Source organism: Anneissia japonica, unplaced genomic scaffold (genome assembly GCF_011630105.1).
Source record: "Anneissia japonica isolate Jap-2015-1 unplaced genomic scaffold, ASM1163010v1 scaffold288121_len269371_cov247, whole genome shotgun sequence".
Classification (NCBI taxonomy): domain Eukaryota; kingdom Metazoa; phylum Echinodermata; class Crinoidea; order Comatulida; family Comatulidae; genus Anneissia; species Anneissia japonica.
The window spans coordinates 171576-182878 of record NW_022752873.1 but is presented as its reverse complement, the minus strand read 5'-3'; the positions used below and the strand labels follow the sequence as shown (position 1 = coordinate 182878).

The window sequence follows — 11303 nt, the reverse complement described above, 5'->3', positions numbered from 1 at the left end:
TTGGCAAACAATGTAAAAAAATAAAAGAACTCGGGATAGATGGTAATAGTTGCAAGGTGTATTTATTAGGCCAAATGAGCAAACGTTTTCGGTTATCAACTTTTGTGAAGGTAGGCATACAAAAATGACAATTTTTTTCCTATCTCTGTTTACGGTGTCAATACACCAGTCATGATGTCAGCTCAATAGGCCTACAGAAAACAAGTAACAGGAAATGGAAGTTGGAAATGTGTAAATGAAATTAATATGTGAACAAACAAACATCAACAATCCTGGTGACATTAACATGTTGCCGTAACCAAACTAATTTTAATTTAATTGTAATATGACCCAGATCCCTGCATTCATGTCATGTCATGAAACTGTTAATCGACCTCAATTGAAACAGATAATTTAAATAAAATATGTAAATATAAAACGCATAAATTACTAACCAATTACAGGAACTAGCTTAAAGTGTAAAATGTCATCTTCATCTGTCTGATTTGTCTCTGGTGAACCAATATGCGAAAAGCGGCATTCTTTGCTTACATTGGAGTAGTCAAATGAGCCACATGTAAAAGACTTCTCTTTGAGGCAGTATTCTGCACATGCGTCGACACTTTCAACAGAGGGCTCAATGAGTGTTGCGTTTGTTTTTATTTCTGTGTTGTAATAGACATCGAAATATATGGTATACTCATCTATTAAGAAAAAGCAGCAATATAAATATATTATAGCACAGCTAATAATAATAAAATAATAATAATAATAATAATAATAATGATAATGATAATAATAATAATAATATAATAATAATAATATAATATAATAATAATGATAATAATATTATAATAATAACAATATTAATAACAATAGCATCCCTATGTTATCTGTTTTTTTGTCTATATTTTTGTTCATAATAATTGTTGTTTCATTCAATAAACGTGGTTAAAAAAAAAATAAGAAGAATTAAGTACAGGGGACATTGTAGGACTATATACTGGAAGACCTTCCGCAGATAATTAATCGAAACGTTTAAGCAAAACGTGAAGGAGATGAGATACAATCACACGAAAAATTACCATTGCAATATATTTCATCTGTATTGTAAAAGCAGTCGAACGTTCCGTCGCATTTTTTGTTTCTCGGGATACATGGTCCACCTTTACATAGGAATTGATTTGATGTACAGCTTCGATTATCTGAGAATCAAACAAGAAATATTATCTGTGGCTTTACCATTATGCATAGAAATCATAATCACCATACTCATCGTCCATGTATGTATGCAAGGGAGGTCGGGAAGGTCGTAAACCTCCCCCCCCCCCATTTTTTCAAAGGTCCACATTTTTTCCAAAGACATTATTTTCTAGGGCTTTTTCACAATGACATAAATGAAAAATCATTGATGAAGTACCAGCAATGAGTCCAAAGACCTTGCCAATTGCTTGACGTAATCTATCTCAATTCCAGCAATTCTGAAACTGAGCCTGCCATCCGCTTCAAGCTGGTGGCGCTGTAATCGATTTTCCTGTCTCCCACTGAAAAGGTCCAAAAATTATGGTCACGACCCACCCAGAAAAAATCCTGAATACACCCCTCAGTAATACTACAGTATCAACGTCAGCAATCATAGCACTAAACTATTATTACACCGTTAATTTCGGTGGATGGTAAACAAAACAGTAGATAGTAATTTGCAATATAGTTAAATGTCAACTTCGGGTAATAATAAAATATATGATAGTTTTAATACCGGAAATAAATGGTCGTATATTTTTCATTACCATTGTATTAAAATATTGATTTTAGTTATTTGTAATCTAAATAATATTATGATTTTAACTCTCATCATTATGACGTCATCATGAATCTCCAACTACAGTTGTCATGGTTATCATCCTCATTATGTCGTTATCATTGTCATCATCATCAGAAGCACATAATAAATATTTGTTAGTAGTAGGTGTATTAGAAATAGAGATTTATATTTCCATGCTTTCAATGCAATCAATGTATAAAATAAATTTTGTTTTTAAAGGTTATTCCATTTACAATATTACTAAGTTATTATCTAAAATATTTATTATTGAGTTTTATATGATAAGGTTGTTATGGTGTAAATAACACCATATGACAAATTCTTTGCCAAACAAAATACGAGTTTGTTTTAATTTTCCCTTATATATACACTCTAGAATTCAACACAATCTGTTATTCCTGCTGCTATTCCCGCAATAATTGGTAAGGTTAAATCACGATGATTCGCTTTCTTGTTTCCAGCATTCTCGTTATCGCGTTGATCCTGATGATAGTTCCTGCGAGTAAGTATTTGGTGCTTAATTTTACAATTATAAATTAAGTTTGCTGGTCATATAGGTTACATTAGTCACTGGGATATATTTGTTCCTAGAATGGGTTTGAAATCACTGCTTTATTGCGCGTGCCATGTATTAATTATCATTTGGTGTGTGTAGGTATACAGCCAAACCAAGGTGGAGAGTTCATGATATTTTTTTTAGTACGTACATGATGTTTGATGAGATTTTTATACTAATTTAACGTTTAATGAGATAATTAAGGGAGGGATGAGTATGAATAAGGTCAATGATGGGATGGAGTAAATAGATGGATGCAGTAAGGTTATGTATAAGATGAAAGCATAGAAAAAGGTAGAACCTACAGTATATGAAGGAAGGAAAAAGATATTACCAGGATGGAGTATAGAATGTAGATCTAGTAGATGACGGAAATAAAGGTGTAGTAAAAGGTACCGGTAGATGTTGAAAGAATGAAGTAACACAATAAATGAGTAATGTAGATGATTGAATAATGGAAGAATGGAGTAGGGTAGATGATGGAAGGATGGAGTAAGGTAGGTGATAGAAGGATGGTCTAAGGTAAATGAATGGAAGAATGAAGTAAGGTAGATGATGGAATGATGGTGAAAGGTAGGTGATAGAAGTATAGTGTAAGGTAGATGATAGAAGGATGGAGTAATGTAGATGATGGAAGGATGGCGTAAGGTAGATGATGGAATGATGGAGTAAAATAGATGATGGAAAGATGGAGTAAGGTAAATGATCAAAGGATGGCGTAAGGTAGATGATGGAATGATGGTGTAAGGTAGATGATGGAATGAGGGAGTAAGGTAGATGATTGATGGATGGAGTAAAGTAGATGATGGAAGGATGGAGTAAAAGTAGATGATGGAAGAATGGAGTAAGGTAGATGATGGAAGGATGGCGTAAGGTAGATGATGGAATGATAGAGTAAGGTAGATGATGGAAGGATGGAGTAAAGTAGATGATGGAAGGATGGAGTAAGGTAGATGATGGAATGATGGTGTAAAGGTAGATGATGAAATGATGGTGTAAGGAGATGATGGAAGGATGGAGTAAAGTAGATGATGGAAGGATGGCGTAAGTTAAATGATGGAAGGATGGAGTAAGGTAGATGATGGAAGGATGGCGTAAGTTAAATGGAATGGTGGAGTAAAGTAGATGATAGAAGGATGGAGTAAGGTAGATGATGGAAGGATGAGGATGGTGTAAGTTTGATAATGGAAGGATGGTGTAAGGTAGATGATGGAAGAATGGCTTAAGGTAGATGATATAAGGATGGAGTAAAATAAATGATGAAAGCATGGCGTAAGGTAGATGAGGGAATAATGGCACAAGGATAGCGTAAGGTAAATGATATAATAATGGAGTAAGAGAGGATGAAAGGATGGCGTAAGGTAGATGATGGAAAGATGGCGTTCGGTAGATGATAAAATGATGAAGTAAAAGATAATGGAAGGATGGCGTAAGGTAGATGGTGGAATGATGATAAGAGATAATGGAAGTTGAGTTGGCTACACTATATTGAAAAAAACTTATGCCAGTGTACATTTTTAATGTTTAATGTTTATATTACAGCGGAAGGCGACTGTCGATATTCAGAAACTGCTTGCCAAAATGGAGAAACTTGTAATTACGATTCCAGTAATGGTTATTACTCCTGTTCGTACATACAAAGTAAATGTCGCTCTTAGCAATCACATTGTTAGCAACACGCTAATAAATTTATTTGATGAAAACACTAATTATATAACGATATTACACATTCCATAAGATAAGAAATAATAATAGTAGAACACTATTTCACTTTTAATTTCATTGGATAGTTAATAATAGCACAACGGTAAACAAAAAATAGTAGAAATAATATAAGCTATTTTTATCATTGTACACTATCTTATTTTTCAGCTGACTGGTCACTTTTTAGATAAGTAGATGTGTTACCAATACGAATATCAAGAAGGGCTTTGTGAGAACGAGGCTGACCATGGATCACAGAACAATAATGCACTTATAACTTTGTTTGATAGGAAGCACTAAATATATAACGATATTACACCTTCCATCATAAAGAAATAGTAATAGTATAACGCTATTTCACTTCAATTTCATTGGATACTTATATTGCATCTGATTTCGTAGAATAATAAACAATAATAATAGAACCTATTTTATTTTCACGGGATAGTTAATAATAGCACAACGTCATTGCATCGGATTTCGTAAACAAGCTGAACAATATTGTACTTTCAAATTCGATATTAAACAATGATAGCAAAAAGGTATTGTTCAAGGAAATTAAATGTGCAATACCGTTTTCCTATTATAGTATAAACAATGATAATAAAACGGCTTTACAATGATATAGCCTAAATAATGGGTGTAGCCATGATGATTTGTTTGTTTCATTATTTTTATAATTTTCACACACTATGATAATAAATGAATATTATCTTTCAATGTTTATTTACTATTATTGCCTTCGCCAACGAGGTTATGTATTCACTGCTGCCTGTCTGTCTGTCTTTCTGTCTGTTTTCAGGATTACGCAAATAAAATAAAATATAGTGAAATGGTACATAATAATCGATGAAAGACACCATTCAATTTTCGGAAAAGGTCGAAGGACAAGTTCATCACTGAAATTCAATTTTTTACCCTCGAGCATAAAAGAAAGTAATGGCATCGCCCCACGTATTCCATTAGCACTCGAAAAAAAAACAAAAAAAAAAAAAACCGGCAATTCAATTATTTTCTTAAGAGTATCCTGCAGCACTAATAATAAAAAAAAATAATGTGCCTGACTACCACTGGCGATCCAGTATTTCATTGAGGGTATGCTGCAGTTTCGCCCATATACACGGCCTACGTATTGTTAGTACGGTACCGTATTCAGGCACAGGGCGGAGGTATGCAATCTATGGAGTGATTACTCTAGTTATATTACTGTGTTGATTGATTTATTGATTGATTGATTGATTGATTGATTGACTAACTGATTGAATTAATTGATCAAATGACTGCTCGATCGATTGATTGATTGGTTGGTTAATGATTTATTGATTGATTGATTAATTGATTGGCTGATTGATGTTAATGGCGCTTATGACTATTTTGCGCAATGATAGAGGGAAAATGGATGGTAACCAGCTTTATGCCATCTGAAAGAGACGGTAAATTATGAAGCTTTGATCTCGAAAACTGATCATGATTCAACATTCAACATCATTACAGTAGTTATTTTGAAAATATACGTTGAGACAAGATGTGCATACACATAAACTACACGATTTTTATAAAGCCGTATGATTGTGATATCAGCTTATTAGCATCATCGTTGTATCAGCCATACTATTATTACAAAATTGAATGCGATGCAAATATTTGTGTGTTATGTAAATCAGCGAATAATAATACTTCATGCCGCCGATAGCGTTGAAACGGTTATTCCTATAATTTATATCTTTTTATGATGTGTATAAGAGACAGTATAAATTCTTATCACTTTATTTACCATAAAATTTGTATAATATGATGAGGCCTACCTTGATATTGCCACGTAATGGGGATTAATATAAACAACTCTAGAAACAAATACAACAATATATAACGATAATTCAAAAAGCTTAAGAAGTTTGGATAGCTTTTCTTGTATGTTGACGTCATCCTGGGATGCATGAGTCAATCGATTTTAATGCTCATCAGTGGCCACTTTCATGAACGACAGAGCCGCATGCAATCTGTTCAGATTAGAGTAATAGGCATCGAAATACTCGTCACCAGTTGATTAAAAGCTACAATATAAAACAATCAGAAGTAATAGGCTTATACAGAAACCAAGCTGTAAACTGATATTAAATTCAGCAACAATAATAGGTCAACTTAATAGCCAAATAATAGGCCTCCTCTTGGGTCAGTAGGCCTACTTACAGCCACTTTGGTGCGAACAATCAGCAATATCTAATAGCCTAGTTAGGTATTGCCACAAGCAGTAGCAAAATGACCTTTAATCCCAATTTACATTATTATTATCTACAATCATACAACTATTATAAACTGTATTATTTATTCTAACAGTTTACATTGTAAATTGATAAATGAAATGACGTCATTTCTGTCGGTAGAGGAGCATTAACGACCTTTCCTCCCGGAGTTCAATACTCCTTTTTCGCCCTCCAGCGTCGTCCCCTCCAACACCTCAGAAAAAAAAATCAATTAATATTTTGTTCACAATCTATCGATTCTAGAAAGCCACTTCAAGATGATATGTATTGTATTGTAATGTGAAACGCTTAGAGACATTGTGCATGAAGCGCTATATATTAAGTTAGTGACATATTATTATTATTATTATTATTATTATTATTATTATTATTATTATTATTATTATTATTATTATTATTATTATTATTATTATTATTAGTATTATTATTATTATTATTATTATTATTATTATTATTATTATTATTATTATTATTCGTCAGATATACAGTTAAATAAGGCCACTATGTCAAACGTTGGTGGTTAGATACACATTTTGACACAGGCCTACTGTAAGGTCTGTGTTATTAAAACAATCCATTTCATCCCTAAATAACACGGAATTCAGGTGTTCAAACTCGAAAACACAACCTGAAGCCTTTTGGGTCATCCATCTTTCGGAAACCCTATGTCAACCCCCTCCCGTTCGGATCATGACCCTAGACTGACGCTTCGGAAGAACCACAGGACCCCCCCCCCCCCCCGAAAAAATAATTTGCCACCGACACTATATCCACTATACCGTACTCGCGCGAGTAAGCGCCCGGGCGCTTAAAAAAATTTTTTGCACTTTCTGAGGGGCGCTTATTCAAACGGGGCGCTTATTTAAACGGGGCGCTTATGAAAACAGAGTGGGAATTGAGGGGGAGCTTATGGAAATAGTTGAAAATCGAGGGGTTCTTATGGGAACTTATTAAATTCAAGAGGCACTTTTTGAATGAAAAAAAGATGATATAAGGACGAATGGTGGTTAGGCGGAAAAGATAATAGTCCAGAGAACATGGCTCATGACAAGAATGCTGTGAATATTTACATAACAGCAAAATAGCAGATACAATTAGTAGTGGTGGGTAGTGGTTAGCTTGTTAGCCATCGGCTGACAAATATGTAAGAGGAAAGTTGGAAATATAGTCTATGTTGGGATCGGAGCTCTCATCTGTCCGAAGGAAATATCCTCATTTTTTTTATTTTCCATTTTATTCATTTAATCATACATTACATTCAAAATGAAAAAAAAAACAAAAACAAAAAACAATTAAATAAGTGCCCTTCTTTTCAATACATAGAGTAGTATACATATAACAACATTGAACATTTTTATAAATTCTTTTACTAGTGAAAATATAATATTGTATTTCATATTCAAAACTTGTTGTACCATTACGTTAGGTGAACTATTTATATACCAGAAGCCAGGGTAAGGCCATGACTTGAAACATTTAAATATTCATTATTTATTTGAAGCTTTGAAGAAGAACATGCAGTGAAGACCAAAATGGAAAAGAACTTCTCTTGATTACAGGCGGAAAAATACATATATCTTGTAATATCATAGTATCTAACAATTTCTCTCTTTATATTTGTTATATATGGCAATACTTTCTGTTTACTATTTCTATAGATAATTTCCTTTACTAATATAATAACAACATTTATACAATTATTATTTTTTTCATTCATTCCAAGTATTTTAATTTCCTTTGAAAATTGTAATTGTATTTGAAGGTTTTTATTTATCCAACTTTCCAAACCTTTCCATATCTTATATATTTTTTCACAATCCCAAAAAATGTGGTCAATTGTTTCAGGAAATTGCTTACAAAAAATACATAATGGTGAATCAATGTACTTTAATCTATAGAGATAATTTCTCGTTGGTAATATATTATGTATAATTCTATACTGCAACCATTTCAGATCCGTATACTCTCTGTGCATTTGATTTGGTATTATATTAAACACTCCCACTGTTTGTCCGTAAACTTACACAGCAACTTAGTAAATTTTGAATTGAGCAGAGTATGGTAAAAAAAGTTGTATCCCTTTCTAGAAATGTGTAATTGAGTTATATTATTAGGGTAAATTGGATAGCATTGGGCGCTTGTAAATTTTCTAATATATGCTTGCTCATATATGACCTCACTGCCAGTTTAATTCCTTCATACACTAGAAATGATATATCGACAGAATAAGTATCAATCAACTCTTCTAGTGTATAAAGTCTAAAATATCCTCATTTTGATATATTGACCTAGGAAAAATGTGATTCCACACTGCAGCTCAAATCATGCCAAAACCACCGTCCAAGAATTGATTGGATTATTGACTTGCTAAAAAGAAAATCTTATGATTAGGGGCGCTTATTCAAACGGGGCGCTTAAGGAAACTTTCACGTTAAGAGGGGCGCTTATTCGCGCGAGTACGGCACCCCTTCCCCTAACATAATTTAACGAGGGCGCCACCATGAATGGTGTGTGAGAATCGAGGGGAATGATATTTCGAGATACGGAAACAATTTTTTTATAGTCAAGTGGGTTACAGTATACATCCATAGTTTAAGGACTAATGCCTGGGTTATTAAACGTGAACAATAACATGTAAAGAATTCCTTACTTTTTATAGGCCTATATAAAAATTATTGTCCCCTGAAAAATAGCAAAACAAAATGTTTAGCCAAAATTTTACTGCTAAAAAATGTTAAGGCTTTTCAGGTTACCGAAACTGATACTTATCAGATCTATTAGTTAGAATCGGAATATAATAAACGCATGGTTGACAAGCTAGCTTGTTAAATTTTCAAAAAAGTTTCAATTGCACGTCGGCTTGATCGTGTTGGATAACACGGATTTATTAGTGTGGTTAGTTGTGTTGGTGTTAGGTGTGGGTGTGTGGGTTCCCCTTTAGTCACGTGACTTTATCACCGGACTAAAGATTCTCAAAATGAATTTAAGTTTTTTAGTGCATGATTTTACCGTCGTCATATGCAAAAGGCTATAGAAGTCTCATATGATGTCAATTTTAATTTATACGCCGATGGAAACTGAATAATGATTAGATCACCAAAGGTTGTAGGCCTACAATGGAAACAAACACAAATTATAACGTTTAAATATTCTAACACAATCACGATGATCGCCAAATCTGTTAGATAATCAGATAATTAGGTATAAGCCTGGATAAAAGTCAACGAACCTTCAACAAACGAAAATATCAATGGGACGTTATAAGCGGATCGTTCCTGTCTTATATTTCTCCTGTTTTCGATGTCTGGCTGCAACAGTAGGACAAGGCTAAATCAGATGAATAGAGCCTTATTTTTATGACATCTGGTTTTTCTTTTCATTCAAAAGACTGGCGGGTTTTTGGCCAATGTCGTTGTCATAACTGAGCAAGTTAATTGCCCCCTGTGCCCCAGGGGATTGCTTGAGATCGAAAGCACGGGTTCGAGTCCTGGCCACAGCATTGCTGCTGTGATTACATCACTCACCTGATGATGATGATGGCATAAGCTATATTGCGTTGTAAGAATAAACAAAGCCTTCTTACTTGTATTCTTGGGCCGTTGTGAAGCATGAATGCTTATATGGCCCACTCTTCCTCAGGTCACAATACTACTTTGTTGTGGCGCCTTACTGTAATTGAAACACGGCTAGCAAAATCGTGTCTCTACTGACTGTTCAATTTATAATATTTATATGTAGTTATATATTTATTTGGTAAATTGTTAGAACAATTTATCACCTAAATTTATTGCAATTCCGGCTTTAAAATAAGCACAGGTTATTATGCGTCCGCATGTAAATTCATTATTATTACAATTATTATTATTATTATTATTATTATTATTATTATTATTATTATATAATAGCTATTATTATTATTATTATTATTATTATTATTATTATTAACAGAAATTATTATAATCATTATTATTATTATTATTATTATATAATAATAATAATAATAATTAAAAAAACTATGTTCCACGTTTTACGTCTGTGCATCGAAGACTACCATATTATCTGTTCTACTACAAAGATGATGAAAAGAGTTGTTCCCATCGGATTCGAATTCATAAAGACGACAGTGTGGCTTACTTGATTGAGATGTCTGCTGGCTTGAAATCCAGGTTGAGTGAGGTGATTAATTCTACCCTCGCCAATTTCCTCCTCTTCGTCGACTAACACACACACACACACATGCTGAACAAGACCAGAGGACGGGTCGAAATGTTCATGTTCTGAATACATTTTGTGTTTACCCAATAGCTATCATCTCATCATCTTTTAATTAAATAATTATTGTTATTATTATTGTTATTATTAGTATTATTATTATTATTATTACATATATATATAATAATATATATATATATATAATTTTGTCTATTTTTAAAATTTAATTAATAAACAATGTTATTCTTGCTAGATAAATAATAATAACAGTACTCAAATAGTAGTATGATGAAACATTATCTCATGCAGCTGAGGGTTAGATATGCGGTTAACGGCATGATACTCGCCTTGGTAGTGTAAATTTGTATTCCCTACATAACATTCCTATTATACAGGCCTATAATAGACATTGTATAATGTTAAAAACATTGTATAATCTTAGGCAGTGTGAAATGTTGGCTTTATAAAGTTAAGGATTACCGGTATATAATATTAGACCTATATAGAAACTAAGAGCAGATTCACTCATCACGTTTCAATTAATACCAACTTCATTGCGTGTGACAGCCAATAGCGACAAACCACGTAGACACTTAAAGATCTGTCTCTTATACACATCTAGATGTGTATAAGAGACAGGTACTGGCACACACTAACGAACTGGACTTGCGATCAACCCTACGAACAATGACGATAAAGAAGATAAAGAACTGGCATTGAACGTGAATTTGCTTTTAATAAGACCTTGTTAAATTCTAGTAAA

General features: G+C 33.0%; 1 protein-coding gene and 1 long non-coding RNA gene across 2 annotated transcripts; one reads left to right on the top strand and one right to left on the bottom strand.

The window, feature by feature from the left end:
• Positions 1-429: 429 nt before the first annotated feature.
• LOC117122368 lies at positions 430-6295 on the bottom strand. The gene is made up of 3 exons (XM_033267919.1): positions 5870-6295; positions 1065-1184; positions 430-683 (listed from the first exon to the last, which is right to left on the bottom strand). Exons 1-3 carry the CDS (start codon positions 6000-6002, stop codon positions 430-432), a joined length of 507 nt encoding a protein of 168 aa, XP_033123810.1. The 5' UTR covers positions 6003-6295.
• On the top strand, positions 2149-4701 carry LOC117122379. Its single transcript, XR_004447710.1, has 3 exons — positions 2149-2306; positions 3903-4001; positions 4233-4701. It is a non-coding gene; the product is annotated as an uncharacterized LOC117122379 (long non-coding RNA).
• Positions 6296-11303: the final 5008 nt, after the last annotated feature.